Below are 19,800 nucleotides of genomic sequence, written 5' to 3'. Positions count from 1 at the left end.
CCCCGGGCGTGCGGAGGAAGCGGGCGCCCAGGCCGCCGAGGGTGGGCCCGCGCCCCCGGGCCGGGGATCCCTGCGGGTGCGGAAACCCTGGAAACGCGCTCGCCGCCGAGGAGGGCCCCCGGCCGGGACGGGAGGCCCGGGAGCCGCTCGCCGCTTCCGCCAAACTTTTCCGCGAGGGCCGGGCGGCGCGGGCGGACGGGCCCGGCGGAAGTGGCGCCGCGCTGGGGCGGCGGCGGCCGCGCCCGGGTTGCCTCCGTGCGGACCGCGTCCCGGCCAGGCCGCGGGCGGGCGGCAGGCGGCGGGCGGCGGCCCCGCTCTCTCCCGCTCGCTCCCGCTCCCACGTCGCCGGGCGGCGCGCCGGCAGCGAGCGCGGAGGCCGCGGCATCGGGGACAGCCGTACGCTCGGGCCGCGCTCCTCCGCCCGGGGCCGGCACGCCGGCGGAGCCCGGGCCCAGAACCGGGGCCGCCCGCCGCCCGCGCCCGCCGCCGCCACCCCCTCCCCGCCGCTCGCCCTCTCGATGGGAGCCAGACAAAAGCAACGGGAAGCGGCGGCCCGGGACGCTGTCCGCCGGCGCCGGGCGCGGCCGCCCCGGCCCCGGGGCGCTCCCCCGCCTTGCGGGGGCCCTGAATCCGCCGCCCCCGCCGCGCGCCCCGCTGCCAGACTTCCGAAAATTTGCCAAAAACTCACCGCATGAATTTTCTTGTCCCGCGGATCCAAGATGGCGACGTATCCACCGCGGAGGCTGCTGGGAGCAGGACCTTTACCCTCTGACCCCCGCCGTGACCCCCGCCGTCCGGCTTCGTTCTAGGCGGCGGCGGAAGGTGGGAGCGGCGGTCGCGGCGGGCCGGGCGCCTCCCTCGCGCGTGTCCCCGGCGGCTCCGGTTCCGGCTCCGGCTCCGGCTCCGCGGCCGTCCCGGCGAGCGGCACGGGGCGCGCGCACGCCGCGGGAGCCGCCGGCGGGGTCGGGCGTCCGTCCGGGCGGGGAGCCGCGCGCCGCCGAGCGGCCCGTGAAGCAGCCCTGTTCCGCGAGAGGGGCCGCGCCCGCCCGTGCGCCCCTCATAGGGCCCGCCGAGCTCCCGGAGGCCCGCGGCGGGGCGGGGGCGGGGCGCGAGCGCGGGGGCCGGCGGGCCGGGGGCGGGGGCGCTTCCCGTCCGCCCGCTCGTCTCCGCAGACGGCGTGCCCCACTGTGTCCCCGCGGAGCCCCGAGGAGGCCGCTGCCCCCGTGCCCGCAGGAGCCCCCGACACCCGGCCCTGGCCCGCGGAGACCACGGGTACAGGTGCGCGGTCCGGGCGCGGAGGCCGCGGGTGCAGGTGCGCGGTCCGAGCGCGGAGGCCGCGGGTGCAGGTGCGCGGTGTGGACGCGGCGGGCGCGGGTGCAGGTGTGAGGTCTGGGCGCAGAGGCCGCAGGTGCAGGTGTGCGGTGTGGACGCGGCGGGCGCAGGTGCAGGTGCGCGGTGCGGCCGCGGAGGCCTCAGGTGCAAGTGCAGGTGTCCGGTCCGGGCGTGGAGGCCGCAGGTGCAGGTGTCCGGTCCGGGCGTGGAGGCCGCGGGCGCAGGTGCAGGTGCGCGGTGCGGGCGGGGTGGCCGCGCCCCTGAGCTGTTGGTGCATTAGAAGCGTGGCCGGCAGCGTTGGGACCGCAGGGCTCGGTGATGAAACAGGGTGTGCGCTCACGTGCAGCAGCGTCGGGGGCTCCTCACCGTTCCAGTCTGTAGTGTGACTTCGGGATGGCACTTCGTTGAGGCCAAATCTCAGACCTTATTCCTGCCATCACTGTATGTACGCAAAAAAGTAAAAGTTTGAAATAGCGTGAACGTCGGTGAAATTGGAGCTATCGCTTCCAAATGGGGACAGGTCTAATTGGAAGGTTTTGTTACCGTGATGTTTTTTTACTGGAAGAGATGGAACAACAAACGTTTTCACGGTAAATGTGTAGGGTAGGAGTGATAGGGAAAAAATACACTGATCCTACTGCTTTCTTGAGGACACTGTTGAGGGTAATTTTACTTCAAGCCTTGTTAAAAAACAGGTTTTAAATCGTATTATTACTGGTGCTCATCTATTATAAGTTTGTGAAATTTGTTTGATACCTACTGTAGAAGTTGGTTCTAGGTGTTAAATGAGCTAACATTTGTTAAGGGCTTACATTTAAGGCTTTCTAGTAAGCACTCTAAATGGTGTATTTTTTTAAATTGTCGTATTGCATCAAAAAGTTCATCTTTATTGCTAATGTTGATCAAATTTGCCCGGTTGGTAGAGAGTTTGTGGCCTTTGGGGTTTTTTTGACTATTCACTTTGACAGATGTTCTTACTTTTACTTGAAAAACAGTCCATACTAAATATGTGTTGCGTGTGTAAAGTGCATTCCTTGTGTACCTCATAGGAAGAGTGAGTTTGTTAACTGGTGACCAGCTGTAGGAAAGCAAGGCTGCACCACGACAAGAGATACAATGACAGGCGTCTCCAGTTTAACGTGCTGACACAGAACCTCCCGTCGTCTTCTTGATTTCCATGCACGGTGCCACCACAGTTCACTCACTTGCGTCGGCGTCACACTAGGAATCTTCCGTCATCCCTCACCGTCTGGGTCCCACTCAGCAGCCAGCACCATCAGGTCCTCCTTATGTACATTCTGAATCCAGCCACTTTGCATCCCCTCCAGTGCTCCCTCGCCGTCCAGGCCACCATCATTTCTCGCACAGCAACATCCACACTAGCTGCTTCCACTTTTCCCTACATTCCTTGAAACCATTCTCTACATACTGGCCAGTGTGATCATTTTTAAAACTTCATAGGGTTATGTCACTCCTTTGTTTAAAACTCTCCAGTAGCTTCCCTGGGAATAGAGTGAAATCCGCTTTCCTTGCCATGGCCTTTAAAACTGCCTCATCTGGCCCTGCCTGCCCCTCCCGCCTGGTCTGTCCTCCCCCTGCCCGTTGGCTCCCTTCTGCTTCTGTCGCGCACCAAGCTCTCGCTGGTCTGTAGCAGAACCTGTTAGTTGTCCCCTAAAATTTCTCCATTTCTTCTGTAGTAATTCACATGGACACATGGCTGTCAAGAATAAAGGTTATATTTTCCAGCCTCCCTGTGGCCATATGGTAGTTCTGGCCAATGGGATATGAGCCGACCTGTCGTGTGATACCCTTCCAGAACCATCCTTAAAAGACAGCTGGTGCTCACCTTCAGTCCTCTGTTTCTTTTCCTCGCATCCTGCACCCTGGGATACAGGTGTGATGGCCTGGAACTCTACATGGGCCGTATGCAAGTTCCCCCCCATCCTAGGGATGGCAGAAGTTTAAGATTTTAGAAACCTGGGTCCTTGAGACCTTTGTGTAGTCCTGTACCAGCCTGGCACGCCTTACCTGCAGGTCTTGATGTGACGATAAAGTAAACTGTCTTATTAAAGCCACGATTAAGGGTCTCTTGTCAACTGAACTTAATCTTAACTGATACTTCATCTCAAGACCTTCGCACTTGCTATTTTTCTCTGTGTGGGCTGTGTGTTCTTTGTGTCTGTTTAGATTGACTCGTTCTCATCCTTCAGGTCTTAACTCAGCTGTCGTCCCTGACAGGCCTTCCCTGGCCACTGTATCTACAGTAGCTCCTTTTCCCGTTTATTCTCTCTCATGTCCTCCATTTACTTCTTAGCATTTATAACTGATGGTTGTCTTCTTTCCTGTTGTTCCCTTCACCCTACTAAAACGTGAGTTCCCTGAGAACGTTGAGCACTGCCCTCTCCCCTACACCTGGTAGACGTTAGATGAGGACCATGGAATGAATGAGACAGTGAAGAACTCAGCCATTCAGTGAATGAAGTAGATCCTTAGCCAAGATTAGGTAGACTTTTTTTTTTGTAAATAAATGTCTTGAAAGGTTTTCTTCAACACATAATGTGTAAAATCCAAGCCAGGAAGCAGCCAGGAAAAATAGTGCTAAACTGACGGAATATGCCTAGCTTCCAGCCCTTGATAATGAAGATGTATCCCTTTTTCTGGGAAACTTATAAGCTTATTACAGGGGGAAAGAAAGCTTACTTGGTGAGGCAGACTGTCAGATCATAAGGAGCTGCAGTGTACTGTCTAGGGCAGGAACTCCCCCGAATGTCGGTCTGATGTGTGTAACGTACTGGGCCTCACCTTGTTCCCCTAAAATATACATCAGAATCTTAAGCTTTGAGTGGGAATACTACAAAAGTTTAATAGTAAGACCAACTTGTGAGTGGCGTAGCCTGTGTTAGACATGATTTGGTCTTCAGGTGTTATTTTAACAAGTGGTTATGTCTTGGTGATACTGGCAAGGGTTCAGGGAGACAGAGCTGCCTCCACTGCCAAGAGCGTACACTGGCGCGTTTCTGGAGCGCGGTTGGCAATATGTATCGAAAGCCTTGAGCAATTCCTCTTCCAGAAATGTATCATAAGGGATAAGCATATGTGTAACAGTTGGACTCCAAGAGTGTTCATGTCTGCATTGTTTATTAGGATATTAGTTAAATTAAGCCTCATCCACTTGACAGAACAGTATTTAGCCATTAAAAATGATTTGAAGGAAATTTTATCGACATGACATGTTAAGTGCAAAGAGAAAGTTTTAAAGTATAATTCCAATTTTGTAAAAATTTCTGTGTCTCACAAAAGTCTGACAGGATATACACATGGTGTTAGTTCAACCTTGCAGAAGTAACTATTACGGTTATTTTTATTTAATCATCTCTATTTCATAGTTCTTTAATTTTTGTAGAATTAAACATTTTTTATAATACTAATTAAAAGGCTGCCTTTATCTTTAAAGAAACAAATGGATAATTTGGGGAAATAGTACCACATACTCAGTTGCCAAGCCTGATATCTTTTATCCTTTCTTCTTCCTTGTGCCCCACAACTGCTTACCAATTCTTAGATGTTTTACCTTCTAAGCATGTCTGGGATCCACCCTTACCTCTCCATTCCTTCGGTCATTCCCTTCCTCATTCCCTCATAACCTCCGGTAACCATTTTAGCTTGTCTTCGCTGAGTCTTACCTCTGTCCAGCCTTCCAACCAGACCCTGCAGCACCTCTTGGGCACGCCCTGCGGAAGATCTGTGCTGACGCCTCGCCACCTGCAGGACGGAAGTGCAGACTCCTGCCCGGGGTAGGGAGCCTTTCCCGACATACAGCTCCCACATCCGCAGCCTCGCGTACTCCTTGTGGTCGCCTCCCAGCGCTCCGTGCTGCCTCCTCCTCACGCCCTTCAGGTTTCTTCCTTCTGCCTTGAGTCACCTATCCCTCCCCCAAAATGTCCTAACAAATTTGTGTAGTGTTCTATGCTGGTTTTAAAAATATGTCGCAAATTATTTGATATTCCATTCTTCAAGAGGTGGGACTTGATTCACCTCCCTCTGAGTGTGAGTTGGACTTTGTGACTTTCTTCCAATAGACAGAATAAGATGGACGTGACCGTGAGTCTGAGACTAGGTCGTAGAAGGCTCCGGGACTTCTTCCTCATGCGTGCTGTCTTGAATCGCTCTGAGGGAAGCCAGCTGCCGTGTCCTAGCATGCACAGGCAGCCTGTATGCCCAGAAAGGGAGTCCGACAGCCAGCGGGGGCCCGAAACCTGCAGCACCACGCACAGGAGCCTGAGATGCCTTCAGCCTCTGCCAAGTCTGAGAAATAAGTATTTGTTTTAAGCTGATAAGGCTTGGATTAACTTGTTACACAGCAGTAGATAACACCTCTTCCTTGGGGACTCATCATCTGTGAAACTTTTCTGAACCTGCTTGTTCTTCCCTTAACCGTCCTATAGAATTGGGTTTTGCCATACTAGACAATGGGCTTCTTAAGGGCCAGAATCATGTCTTCTTTGTCTTTTTTCCCCCAATTTCTAGCACAGTACTGACAGATGATAAGTCCTCAAAGATATTTTTCCAGAAGGAAGTGAAAATTTTTTGATCAATTGTAAGCAAACTGAAGGTAGAGACCACGTATTTTTATTCATCATCTTATCCTATAGACAGAATAGGAGAGCCAATAAGCAGCTGTTCCAAAGAGATCTGTGCAATGAGTAAGGTTGGACCTAAGTGTTTGGTACAGCAGCGAGCGTTCCTAGCACTTATATGCCCAGCGTTGTACTACAAGTAATAACATGATTTGATTAGAGAAGAGTATAACTGGCAACAGTAACAGCAGCAACACCTGCAAGCCCCAAGCTCACTGCATGCCCTTATTAATGCGCCAGTCCTCTGCTGTGTGTGCCAGGAGTCGCTGAGACCCATGGCACAGACTCTAATTCTCTGCCTGATCAGAAACGGAAGTGAGAGGACTGTGTGTCACAGTAACTTCACCAAGTGCTGTTTAAGCTGCATGCCGAGTGACAGTTTGGATAGATGTGGTGACAGGGAGGGACATTTTCAGTGAGGGGCAAAGGCAGACTGTTCTTTTGCTCATGCTGCCACAACAAGGTACGCATCCTGGGTGGCCCACACAGCGGATTTACTTCCTCCCAGTTCTGGAGTCTAGAAGTCCAAGACAGGGTCCTTTCTTCCAAAGGCCTCTGTCCCAGCTTGTGGACAGCTGTCTCATGTTCACCCGGTGTTCCCCCTGTATGCAGGTCTGTCTCCAAAGTCCCCGTCTTACAGGAACACCAGTCGTATTGGACTAGGGCATACTCATGTGACCTCGTTTAGCCTTAATTACCTTTTCAAAGGTACTGTCTGCAAATAGAGTCACATTCTGAGGTACTGGGGGTGAGTACCTCATAAATCTGGGGAGGCACACTGAGGCCACCTCAGAAGCAGAATTGAGCGTGGGTCAGTGACTGCAACCAGTCAAAGAGAAACAGCGGGGGCTGGTGGGATTCATGTAGAATCAGGTGGCAACACTTCGGAGTGCTTTCCGTGCCAGGCAGAAGAGTTGGTATGAATGGCTTTCGATAAGTCACTGCTAGTCAGCCCACTCCCAAGGTTTAGTGGCTTAGTCAGAGAGACAGTGCGTGTGCTGTCATACCCACTTTTGTCACCTACCATCGCCACTCAGCTTGCCAAAATGATTAAGTTATCTGAATCATCTCAAAATTAATGTGATGTAAGTTTTCACGCATTCAAATCAATTTCATACGATAAAAAAAAGTGTTTTTTTCCCCACGTCCTGCAAAAGAATCAACAAAAAATCTGCTTTCTCAACTACATCAACTCTGTTGAATGTTTAGATACATGGTTAAGCTGTTTTCTTAATAAAAACACTAATTATTCTATCCTGTGTATGAATTATAAGGTATCTTCCACTTTAAAAAGTAAAATTACTCCCCCCAAAGTTACCAGATTCAGTCAACAGATAATAGTAAATCAGTTTAAAACTCACATATAATCAGCCAATACATTGTCGCTGGCAATGAAAAATTAACAGAAATCTGTTTTGAAGGGAAACCTGGATTAAATAGTGAATCAATAACAGGAATGAAAATAATTTATATACACAATAGGTCGATGAAAGAAGAATGTGTGCTTCTTAAGTAGTAATGGTGTTAGTGATGGCCATTCAAATGCTGAATGTTAGCCTGTTTTTTAACTAAACAACTTAAAGTGAAAATAGAAGAAAGCGAAGATTATAAAGTTACAGATCCCAAGGAAACCATGGGCCTGGAAGAAACAATCTAAAAACCCTACTGCAAAATGATTCCATCCTATTCAAGAATTCTTGCTCTCAGGAACTGTTTGTATGTTTAACTTAAAATTTTTACATTGCTTTTTTGGTTTTACATTTTATTTTTCCTTGTTCCTTGAAACTGCCCACATTGTAAATTGTTCATGGATGAAATATAGAGCTGAGCAGATTTTTCTTCTACAAAATTGTGGTATAAACCTACTCAGTTTTCTGTTTGGTTGCTGATAAACCTTATAGCACACAGTTGTAAAGTAAACCCCTAAAGGACTGAATGTGTAGAGCCTGCTGCCCGGTACGAGAAATAGGCTAAACATAAGCATGTAAATGGCAAACATCATCATAATGCAGGGAAAAAATTTTAACGAGAGACAGTTCAGTCCTGAAAAGGTTAAGTAGAAACCTTAATGGATTGTTGTTTCTAACCACCCTTCTCACATTAGAGTGCTTGAAAACAGAAGTCTGGCACAAAAGATTCCACACGTGTGTTCAGTGTACATCAGAAACAGCAGCTTTTGAAAGCAGAAGTAACTTGATTAATAATTGAAAAGCATTTTCTTTCAAAAAGAAAACCTCTGTTGATTATCTGGTTAAACATGAATAGTTAATTCTCAAAAACACATCTATAACATTGAAAACAGGTTTTCCATTGCCCTGTAACTGTGATTATGCCCCAACACTGAAAATAAAATGCATCAAATGCTCCACATCGTAACTTAAAATAACTTTTAATAACCGCACAGTATCAACTGAGCAGTGTCACAACCAGCCCTGTCACCACCACCAGCACTCCTATCTACTGTTAGTCAAAGAAACAAGAGAGGGAAAGGACGCCTATTGTGGAGAAAGCAACGTCTGTGGACAAGCTGTTCCCAAAAGTAGTTGGAGTGGAGTGTGCTCAAGGCGAATCACTTCTGAAGATTGAGTTTATGAAAGGGGGGGGGGACACGTCTCTCTTCTCTGTTGGACGTTTGCTTGGCCATGGATTTGCTGGTCTCCTGGAGCTGAGTAGGGAAGCAGAAATTGCACCTGATGGACTGAGAGGCCAGGACAATGGACAGTAGCCCCATGCCCATCCCCTGGTGTGGCGAGGATAGTGAGGTTTCCCACCGGTGGTGTGAATACCAGGGGAGGTGAGTGGGCTGAGCAGCAAGACGGAAGAGCTATAGCATGAGGAATGAAGGGGGCCAGGGAGCTGGAGCCAGATGTCCACCCTCAGGAAGCCAGGGAGTGGGGGCCCCGCAGGCTCCCTCAGAGAAGCCTCACTTTGGCTTGCAGCCAAAGACATCCAGCTTTGGACATTGCCAGGTAGAAGTTATCAACATCCAGTCAACGAAGACTGCGTCCTCGCCCGGTCAAGCAGGGAAGCACTTGCCCTTACCCTCTCCCTTCCCTCTGCCACAAGCCAAGGGCACCAAGCCTAGAAGAGGCAGGAGAAGCAGGTGCCCGAGAGCTGGGTTGCCCCCACTGCCTCCATCTCGAGCTCTCTTGCACTGGGGATTGGCGAGCGGGAGGAGGGAAGAAGAGCTGGAGGCTGATGGTTTCAAGTTGACAGGATTGATTCTCTGATCTTAGATTGTGACTGTTCCAATAAGGTGCCTGAAAAGCAGAGAATATGTGTAAGGTACCATAGGAGCCACTCTCTGAAAAAACGGAAGCCCTTTGGTATTGTTGGGGAGGCATTGGAAAAAAGAAGGACGTTTCTTGTTTATACTCTCAACAGTTTGAAACATTTTAGTAAAGACAAATACCTAACACATTTGTGCTTCAGTTATATAGTTAATCTCAAAGTGTGGTTTCTATAATTCTTCATCAGTTTCTTTTGTGAACTTTATCAAGTTCTGAAATCTAAAACATCCTTTTAAGTATTTTAAAGATGTATTCACAACTGATAGTTTTGGTGAAGATTGTGGGCCCAGACAGAACGGACAGAGTAAACAACGCCCTTTACAGAATAGGGTTTTTTTCAGGGAAAGATTCGCCCTGAGCTAACATCTGTTGTCAGTCTGCCTCTTTTTTTTTTCCTCTCCAAAGCCCCGGTGCATAGTTGTATATCCTAGATGGAAGTCCTTCCAGTTCTTCTATGTGGGATGATGCCACAGCATGGCTACTGACAGACAGGTGGTGTGGTTCCAAGACCAGGAAGCGAACCCAGGCCGCTGAAGTGGTAAGAGCACCAAACTTTAACTGCTAGGCCATCAGGGCTGGCCCAGAATGGTATTTTTTAGAGTCTTGCTTCTTTTTGCATTTGCCACCCATTATCAATCCTGATAGTGTCACTCACAAGCAGCAATGTCATTCAATCCTGCTGTTGTCACCCAGTCCAGAAGGGAAACAGAGAAGTAAGACTAAAGAGCAAAGGGGTCTAAACTGCTCTTTACTCTTACATTTGCCTTGCTTACATCTTTAAGTCATGTGGAATGTCACAGAATTTTAAATCACCGTCTTTACTTATAATTCAACCTAATGAATATGGTTTTACTCAGAAAAAACAAAGAGCAAATCTAAAACTTTTGAATAATAATATTTAAGATTTTATCTTCCAGGTCAATACTGAATTTCATTGACATTTGGTGGAATAATATCTAGCATGTTTCTATCCAAACCTTTTAACCATCTCACTCGATATGGTATGAAGCATGAAGAACTATTTTTTGTTTGTTTGTTTACTAGTGAAGGAATAATACAAATGCTTGCTTAGCAACTTCAGATCTGGAGACAACAATTGTGTCATTCTCATGTGAAGAACAACACAAGTGCGTGCGAATTCCCAGTGCATTCACGCCGACAAATGTGTCAGGCACTGGCCCAAACACATGGGATAGAGCAGTAAGGAAGGCAGACGAGGTCCCTGTTTTCCTGGAGGAGATAGACAATAAACAAACAAATTTTCAACATAATATTATGCAGGGATCCTAATTATGAAGGAAATTAAGGAAGATAAGGGCTAGAGAGTGACGGGGGCTCTTAGGTGAGGTGGCCAGTGAAGGTGACCCTCAGGACGTGACAGCTGAGCCGGGAGCTGCAGCAGTAGAGGTGGCTTCAAGTTCATCTGATAAACATGTAATTTAGGTGTCAGGCTATGAATTTAATATCCCTTAAAGGCGGAATTTTTTATTATCCCCAACCCCATCCAAGAGACATAGTTAACTCCGCTTTACAAAAAGTAGCATATTTCTATGTGCAGTTATGTCCACAGAGAAACTGTTCGATTTTTTGTTGTATGTGTGTGACTGTGTGTGTCTGGTCTCATTCGTTTCATTTCACTTTAGTTCTACAGATCCTGATTGAGTAGTGATTGCTGTGTTCCAGGCTTTAGTCTAGGCTGTTGCCATACATCAGTGCATGGAACAGATAAAGATCCCTACATTCTAGCAGGAAAAGACAAGCAGTAAGTAAGAAAGATAAATAAATTATATACTGTTTTAGAAGGTGATTTGTGCTATAGGAGAAAAAGTAGAGCAGAGAGAGGGAGATTACTAGGAAGAGGATAGCTTTCATTAGTAAATGGGCTAGTCGGGGCGGGTCTCAATGAGGGTAGACCAGAGCAGACGCCTGAAGAGGTGACGGCGTTAGCCTAGTGCCCATCTGAGGGAGCAGCTCTCATTGACACCTGTACACACATGCACACACACACCTACATATCCGTACACGTGCTTCTATACACACACACATGCTTTTGCCTCCAGAGAAGTTACTATCTTTTTTTCAAGACTCATGTTTTTAGCTGATTAGAAATAGAGTGGATATGATATACCATCACTATGTATAAATACTTAAAGGTGTGAATCTATCTTCTATTTACTTGAAAGGTAGCCACTACTATAGACAGATAAATTTTTTATCATCTGAGATTATGAAGCACTATATTTTAAAAGGCATTGAAAAACAGCCTGATTAGAAATGTATATATTTTTGTATACTGGCATGAGTAGATCATATAGCAAATATACTATATCTTTTCTTGTTCAAGGGTAATGGTGTTCTCAATGTTAGAAATCCAAGATAATTTAAGACAAATTGGAAGACATGGTAGATTACTTACTTCATGCTATAAAAATTGAGTGCAGGACTAAGAATCATAATGATTTGTTGGTATGAGTAGTTAGAAAGATGGACTTTTATGAGTTCATTCAATAAAATCAGAATAATGTAGATTCTTCTTATTTTTGCTTACTTCCATCTGTTTTCCAGATATCGGTAAATTTATTATAAATTTGTTTAAAGTCAACCCTTATCAATTTGTAAATTAATTTTGGTAAATTGATACATACAAACGGATATTGTATGTATACATTCTGCAGAGTTAAGTGAAATCTTCTAATCTTTGTATTTCTAAGACATGCCTTTTTTAAAAAGTAACTAGACAATTACAACTAGCCATAGAGATAAAGTAACTATATTTCTTTTTCATTTTCAAATTGCTTTCTGTGTTAATTTTTTAAGGACAAAATTACATTTCACCTCTTTGGTTTGTACTTTGAATCAATGTTGAATAACAGGCAACTTTTTGTAATTTTAGGTACAGTATCTTTTACTGAAAAGGTCACAGATGTTTCACAAACTTAAACATTTTGTGTACTTCCTTTACTAACATGAAGTAATATGTTTGATCTGCTAAAAAAAATTTTTACCTGTTTTTTTTTCCATAAAACTCTTCATTTCCAGCCCAGTCTGCAATATCCTCCTCCTTCTTCTGAACTTATTTTCTATACCACTTATTTAACCCTTAGTGTCTGCTATCCTGTGTCTGTTTTAGCTTCCAAAAATAGACCATACATTTTCCAAGGACAAAGATCCAGTCCGTATCAGTTAGTGTAAAAATCTTTCACAAAGTAAGTGTTTCACTAGCACTTTTTCCTTGATTGATGCAAGTATAATTTGTATAACTCAAAGTTGTACTGTACTGTTGTGATAGCGTGATTTTTTTTCTTTTTTTCCTGAGGAAGATTCACCCTGACCTAACATCTGTGCCAGTCTTCCTTGTTTTGCTGAGGAAGATTCACCCTGAGCTAACATTTGTGCCAATCTTCTTCTTTTGGTATGTGAGCCGCCCCCCAAACTTGGCCACTGACAGACGAGTGGTGTAGGTCCATGCCTGGGAACTGAACCTGGGCCGCCAAAGCCAGGCACACTGAACTTAACCACTAGGCCACAGGGTCTGGTCCAATATTGTGATTTTTAATAAGAAATATATATTTGGGTTTCATCCCCATTCCTGGCACAGAGCTCCTAAAACCCTTAGAATTTCCTAATTGATAAGAGAGGTATGGGGCTGGCCCGGTGGTGCAGTGGTGAAATGCACACATTCCACTTCGGTGGCCCATGGTTCGCCAGTTCAGATCCTGGGTGCAGACATGGGACCGCTTGGCAAGCTGTGCTGTGGCAGGCATCCCACATATAAAGTAGAGGAAGATGGGCATGGATGTTAGCTCAGGGCCAGTCTTCCTCAGCAAAAAGAGGAGGACTGGCAGTAGTTAGCTCAGGGCTAATCTTCCTCAAAAAAAAAAAAAAGAGGTAAAGTTGTCTTGTTCATAACAAGCCGCTCCCAACACACTTGAGTTTATGTTAATGTGGTGAATTTTGGAAAACCCCCTAAAGGTGGGGCCTGGTTGCCAGGGGAACCGACCACCTGATTATAGGGTTGGAACTGTCAGCCCCGCCACTCTACCTCCAGGGAGAGGACTCATCTGGAGGTCGAATCAATTGCCAATGACCAATGATTTAATCAATCCTGCCTACTGTAATGAAGCCTCCATAAAAACTCAAAAGGCCGAGATTGGAGAACTGTTGGGCTGGTGAACAGGTGCAGGGACAGGGGCCCACCTGGACGGGGCACAGAGGCTTCATGCCCTTCCCCTACACTGTGCCCTGTGCATCTCTTCCATCTGGCTGTTTCTGAGTTGTATGTCCTTTATAATAAACTGGTAATCTATTAAGTAAACTGTTTTTCTGAGTTCTATGAGCCGTTCTGGCAAAGTAATCAAACCCGAAGTGGTTGTGGGAACCTCCGCTTTATAGCCAGCAGGTCAGAAGCGCAGGCAACAACCCGGACTTGTGACCAGCATCTGAACAGGGGGCGGTCTTGTGGGGCTGAGCCCCTCACCTGGAGGGTCTGATGCCATCTCCAGGTAGACAGTGTCAGGATTAAATTGTAGGCCACCCAGCTGGTGTCTGCAGAGAATCGAATTGTTTGGTGTGGGGAAAAACCCACACGTTTGGTGACTAGAAGTGTCAGAAGTGAAGTGTGAGTGTCGTGTATAGAGAAGGAAAAGGAAAGAGTTTTTCCTTTACAACTGTGTGTCTGTGTATATCCTACTCTATTGTACAAACTTTCACTCTACTCATGCTGGGGTCTTCTCAAGTTTGAAAACGTCTGCGTGGTGTGCCTCCCGTATGGGAAGAAGCAGACTCCACTGTTTCTTCTTTTCTGTGGCTGTTGGGATTCTGTTAACCTGAAAAATTGTGCATTCACACTGGCAATCACCAAGCTTTACATATAAAAAGTGGTCGTGAGGGGCCAGCCCCAGGCCCTAATGGTTAAGTTCGGTGTGCTCCATTGTGGCTGCCTGGGTTCAGTTCCCGGGCGTGGACCTACACCAATCATCAGCGACCATGCTGAGGCAGTGTCCCACATACAAAATAGAGGAGCACAAATGTTACCTCAGGGCAAATCTTCCTCAGCAAAAAAAAAAAAAAAAAAAGTGGTCATGAGGAGAATTAGGTAGCAATAAAGTGTAGCCCCTCAGTGTTTTTGTCTTATATTGACACCAGAATGTTCTTGCTTTTAAATCAACACAGTCTGAGGATTCAAAAAGTAAGGAAATGAAAGGGCATCATTCTATTTTTTCCCCTCTAATGTGTACAAATGTTAAATGTCGCAGTGGAGCCATTAAAATATGAGTGTTGAGATTAAATTCATTAAAATATTAAATCATTAGATATGAGCTGTGAGAACCCTGCTGTCTGACAGACTTAATCTTCGGGTTGCTAAGGTGGCATGCTCCCTGGCTCTGCCCATTGCACACGTCCTCAGCACTGGTGCTAAACTAGACCCCATGTCAGGTGAGCTGCGCCTAGATGACCTTCGGAAGGCAAGTTAGCCTTTGACACCGGCGCCTCGCTTTCAGTCCTCCTCCCTGATGAGGACTTTCCTTCCTGCAGAAGCACTCCAGCCAGAGCTGGGGCAGACAGACTCCAGTCTCCTAGAAACAGGGCCGGAAGCAGGGCTCATCAAGGCCTGGGGACCCAGCTGCGTTGACGAGAGATATTGTGGAAAGGTGGAGAAGGATTAGCCCGTTAACCTGACGCAGTGATGTGGGCTGTGGATGTTGTGCTCCTCAAGTTTTCCCCACAAAGGGCAACACTGACCCGTCAGCTCTGGGCTGGGCTGCAGCTTGTGCAAGCTTCCGAGTGCACAAGCGTAGGGAGTGGAGAGAAGGAGCAGTCCATGCTGACCCAGTTTCCCAGGACTTTTTGCTGCCCTGTTTCCCCTCACCCTGCCTTCCCTCTACCTGTGCACGTTCTCCGTGGGAATTTATCCGTTCTCTATACGTTGTTCTCGAAGTCTAGCGACCCCACTTTAAAAAGATATCGAGGAGCTGGTTAATCTGACAATGCCACCAAACGCAGAGCCCCTGCTCCTGCACAGTCGCTTGCCTGTGACCCCGGCCTCTGTGCCAGACGTGTAGGGAGACTGCAGCCCGCACGGCTTCTAGTCTTGTCCCCGCAGGAGCTCCTAAGAGCACCTATGCTTTTTAAGGTTTTATTTGGAAAATCACTCGATATTATAATTGCGGTTATCTTTAGCATATTTTCTAATAGTCTAAATTAATATGTATAACTCTGTTAAAAATCCAGAGATCCTTATTAGTTAAACCATAATTTTTGTTATTTTTTTAAAAGACAGATATACATAAATTCAGACTTTCTAAGGAGAAAAAAAGTTATTTCTTAGTTCTGACAAAAGTATGAAATCTTAATAAATTTTAGGTCTCATCTCCTATGTTAATGGCATCAGCTTGAACTATCATTCTTTCAGTAGAACATTCTTTTGGCCTCATTAATAATAAATTATGTGTTAGTGAAGGAAGCCTAGCATTATGCCGGATAGCTGCTTCATTGGCCTGATCGTTAATAATTGCTAGACAAATAACCAGGGGGAAAACACATTTCGCGTTTGTCAGACAAGCTCATGGCTTTAAAACCTAAAAAGTACAGCAGTTAAATTGCGGTGTGCTCAATCAAGCCTGTTTAGTTTACATATTCTTATAATGTGGAAAGTGGAGTTTGACCAAGAACCTTTCACCTAATCCATTACAACAGAGTTCATAGCCCTTCTCTCCTTAAGCACTTGACAGCAGTTAAGAAAGCCCAGCTAACTTGATCTCTTTCTTAACTTCTGGCTTGGATTTTTAGATTGGCTGCCTGATTAGTGGAGGATATTGATAAACAGGCACGATCATTCTCACTGGGACAGTTCTTTGTAAAACAAATTCATGGCTATATAAATACAGAGCTTAAGTTTCAACCCTCCTAAACTGCTCTCTTGAATTCTACAACCTACTCTTGACCTTGAGAAACTGGATCACTGAATGAAGTCTCTATTCACAGTTCCCTCTTTCTAGCATCTCCTGTGTGCCAGATGGAGATAATTCAGTTAGCAAAGCCGACCCCAACCCCTGCCTCGTGGGGAGAGCAAGGCAGGTGATAGACAAAAGTACATAAGCAAAATTTTGGTGTGTTGGCTGTGGGTAGGTACTAGGGAGAAAGAGGAATATAGGGAGTCCAGGGGGGGGTGGGGAGGGCTGCAAGGCTAAATGGGATGAAAGGAAGTCCTCTCTGAACAGCTGACTCAATGGGAACCTGGAGGAAGGAAGAGGATAAGCCATTGACCATCTCGGGAAAGAGCATTCTAGGCAAGAGGGAACTACAAATGCAGAGTCCTGGTCGTTTCCAGGTCCCACCAGGAGACCCGTAGGACTGGAAAGGAGTGAGCGGGTGGGAGTGCAATGGGAGACGCGGTAGGAAGGGCCATCATGAGAGTGGAGGCCCTGGGGAGAAGGGACAGAGTTTCAGTCACATGGGTCCCTGTGAGCCATGGTGATGACTTTGACTCCAAGTGAGGTGGCAAGACATGAGAGGATTCGAAGCAGGGAAGTGACAGGTCTGTTTTGTTAACCAGGTCTGACTGAAGTGGGCAAGAGCAGAAGCAGGAAGGCCAGTTAGGATGCTGTATGGTCCGGATGACAGCGGATGGTAACATGGACCAGGGCAGTGGCAGAGGAGGGGACAAGAAACGGTAGATTCTGAACACAGGATAAAGAACTCCCAAATCTATTCAGTTTATCCTTGATTGAAATATTTTTATAATCATTTATGTTACACATTTTCATGGTAAAATATTATGATCATTTCCCATTTCTTTAAATATTCTCCTACCACGTAATGTTAGTGGCTGCATAGTGTGGTTTGGATATGGCATAATTTAGCCATTGTGTGGATAGGACAATTTATTAAACCAATCCCGTTGTTGACTGTCTAAGCATTTTCCAGGTTTTCTCTATTATAAATACCATTCAACTGAACATCCTCATTGTTGCAGCTTTGCAAATATAATTACTACATAGTTTAGGAATCTCTGCTTGTTGATTTTAGGAATAACTCTGCTGAATTTGAACTAGAAAGGAGAAACCAGAAAGGCAAAAACTAGAAAAACAGAACTATTGCTATAAACCAACAACTCTGGTATTTTTTCAGCTATAAGCATAGAAAGAAGATTATCTACCTCAGATGCACATTGATAGAGTTTAAAGGGTACCACAAATGAAATATGAAATATTTATAAATTCCTGCTCAAGATTGAATAAACATTCATGTACTTCAGAATTTGTTTTCTATTTCTAGTAGACTTATTACTGGGAACAGATGACCAATTACAAGAACTGTCACCATTTTAACACTACGTGAGCTGTGGCCAGCCCGGATTTCTGGCACCTGAGCGATCACATCCATCTGTTGATAGGGCATTACGCCCGCTGATGACGTGTATGCCAGTTTCAAAAGGTCATGTGTAAATCAAGATAGGAAATATATATTCTTTGAGATATGTCATTTATTATTTAGCCTCTTTTAGTTATGTTTTTAGAAAGACCTTTAGCCTCTTACTGATTTGAAATAACTTGAGATAATTTGAGGCATATACAGAAAGCAAAATATAAGCAAAATTTTAATTTTACTGAGTAATAAATAGAATACCAGCCTTCTTCAGCATAAGAAAGTTGAAATTAGAGAAAGTGGTACAACAAATCCTTGAAAAAAGTTTGAATATACTATTTGACGGAAAGAAACCACCATTTATTTGGCACCTGCTGTGTGCAAGGTGCTTTTGCATAATGCTCCCAACAACCCTGTGAAATAGGTGTCATTGTCCCTTTTTTGCAGGTAAGAAACAAAGAAATGACTTACCCGGGATCACACCTGAGAAATCACCAGGGTCATTTCACGCCCGATTCCGTGTGACTCCAGTTCTGTGTGACACCCTTTGAAGTGGTTGGGATCCAGACATGAGGGTGAATTTACAAATCCATAATGTTGATTGAAAGTGGTTTTTAAGTTAGGATTTATCAGATGGCAATTAGAATTTGGGTGGTGAACACAACATAGTCTTCACAGAAATCAAAGTGTGATGTATGCCTGAAATTTATATAATGTTAGAAACCAGTGTCACCTCAAAAACAAAATTAAAAAAAAACAACCAACCAAATGAGTGCTTTACTCTTAAAACTCAACTGAACTTTTCAAGGTAAGAGCGAGGATGCAAATTAGCTCTCATTATCAGGAGGGCAATGCCAAAGAGCAATTAATTATTTTTACTGTAAGAGAATAGCCGCTTAGACAAATATTTAAGAAAAAAAATCTGATGAGCTGTTTGCTTATCTGTAGATCAGTGATTCTCAAACTTGAAAAAAAAAGAAGCTATTTCTTTCCCCAAAAAAAGCTGCATAAAACAAATGAGAACAGTTGAAGCAAGCATGCAGGCGGGAGGGGAAGCCATCTGCTCCCTGCCCACTGCACCCCCCGCCAGTTCCCCTCGTAGCCTCTGAAGGAATTCTTACAAACCCCGCACTCAGATAAAGCCCGTGTCGTGGCTGGAACACTTGGTCAATACTTTTTCAGTATTCAACTAATTTATTTCAGTTATCTACTGATCACAATAAAAAACGTGACTTGAAAGTGGTGGGAAAGTTCCCAGGGCAATGGCTAAGAACTTTTTATTTTATACTGAATTATCTTTCTTTGTTTCTCCCAGTCACAATCAACTAATTCACCTTTCAAATGTTTTTTGAACCTCGACTGAATGCTGGCACTGTGCTGGTTCTTACCGTCAGGAGCTTAGATTCCAGTCGGAGGGACAGAGCAAAGAAGTGAACAAAGTCAATATGTGCTATAAAGTAAATATGCGTTTTTTAATAAAGAATGGTTATGACGTATTGGATTATTTTATTATTGTCTTATTGGTAAAAGTTACCTGTACTGGCTTGAATGTGTCCCCTAAAAGTTCATGTCTACTCAGAACCTCAAAATGTGACTTTATTGGAAACAGGCTCTTTGCAGATGTAAGTAGTTAAGATGAAATCAAGGGCCGGCCCCGTGGCTGAGTGGTTAAGTTCATGCACTCTGCTTTGGTGGCCCAGGGTTTCACTGGTTCAGATCCTGGGTGCAGACATGGCACCGCTCGTCAGGCCACGCTGAGGCAGCATCCCACATAGCACAACTAGAAGGACCCACAACTAACATATACAACTATGTACTGGGGGGATTTGGGGAGAAGAAGAAGAAGGGAAAAAAAGATGAAATCATACTGGATTAGGGTGGGTCCTAATCCAATGACTAATATCTTTATGAAATGAGAAAACAGAGACCAGACCCCCAGCGGAGAATGCGCATGGAGGAGGCAGAGCCTGGGGTGGGATCTACAAGCCAGGAACACCTGGACTGCTAGCAACTGCTGGAAACTAGAAGAGGCAGGAAGATTCTCCCCTCCAGCCTTGGGAGGGAGCACAGCCCTGCTGATGCCTCGAATTTGGATTTCTAGACTCCAGAACTGTGAAAGAGTAGATTTCTATTGTGTTAATGAACCCAGTTTGTGTTAACTAGTTATGGCGCCC

At 45.8% G+C, this 19,800-nt stretch overlaps 2 protein-coding genes and 1 long non-coding RNA gene across 35 annotated transcripts in view; 2 read left to right on the top strand and 1 right to left on the bottom strand.

Moving 5' to 3' along the window:
- The window catches only part of CNOT2 (CCR4-NOT transcription complex subunit 2), a 110,889-nt gene extending 109,950 nt beyond the window's left edge, over positions 1-939 (bottom strand). For 15 of the 33 annotated variants that reach the window (XM_070622075.1, XM_070622086.1, XM_070622095.1 and 12 more), the window contains exon 1: positions 689-736. Coding sequence is in view for 2 of the 33 variants with exons in the window: in XM_070622098.1 (XP_070478199.1) it covers positions 689-693 (5 nt within the window). In the remaining 31 variants the exon portion in view is untranslated. Of the gene's footprint in view, positions 1-688 lie in introns of all 33 variants that reach the window. The other 18 variants (XM_070622069.1, XM_070622078.1, XM_070622079.1 and 15 more) reach the window with 14 other exon arrangements.
- LOC103557403 (uncharacterized) lies at positions 692-19,122 on the top strand. Its single transcript, XM_070619719.1, has 6 exons — positions 692-727; positions 810-1,346; positions 9,665-9,797; positions 10,903-11,021; positions 18,074-18,201; positions 18,942-19,122. Exons 1-3 carry the CDS (start codon positions 692-694, stop codon positions 9,722-9,724), a joined length of 633 nt encoding a protein of 210 aa, XP_070475820.1. The 3' UTR covers positions 9,725-9,797; positions 10,903-11,021; positions 18,074-18,201; positions 18,942-19,122.
- LOC139083662 (uncharacterized) lies at positions 3,334-6,410 on the top strand. The gene is made up of 2 exons (XR_011540568.1): positions 3,334-5,126; positions 5,412-6,410. It is a non-coding gene; the product is annotated as an uncharacterized lncRNA (long non-coding RNA).
- Positions 19,123-19,800: the final 678 nt, after the last annotated feature.

Source organism: Equus przewalskii, chromosome 5 (assembly GCF_037783145.1).
Source record: "Equus przewalskii isolate Varuska chromosome 5, EquPr2, whole genome shotgun sequence".
Lineage (NCBI taxonomy): Eukaryota > Metazoa > Chordata > Mammalia > Perissodactyla > Equidae > Equus > Equus przewalskii.
The sequence above is the reverse complement of the archived record's forward strand: the minus strand, read 5'-3'. Positions and strand labels throughout refer to the sequence as shown.

Bases quoted from the DNA above. Each gene is read 5' to 3' on its own strand.
- LOC103557403 (XM_070619719.1), top strand. From the start codon at position 692: ATGAATTTTCTTGTCCCGCGGATCCAAGATGGCGAC. The intron at 728-809 runs GTATCCACCGCG...GCTTCGTTCTAG, and splicing joins CGCGGATCCAAGATGGCGAC to GCGGCGGCGGAAGGTGGGAG. The intron at 1,347-9,664 runs GTGCGCGGTGTG...TCCTCTCCAAAG, and splicing joins CGCGGAGGCCGCGGGTGCAG to CCCCGGTGCATAGTTGTATA.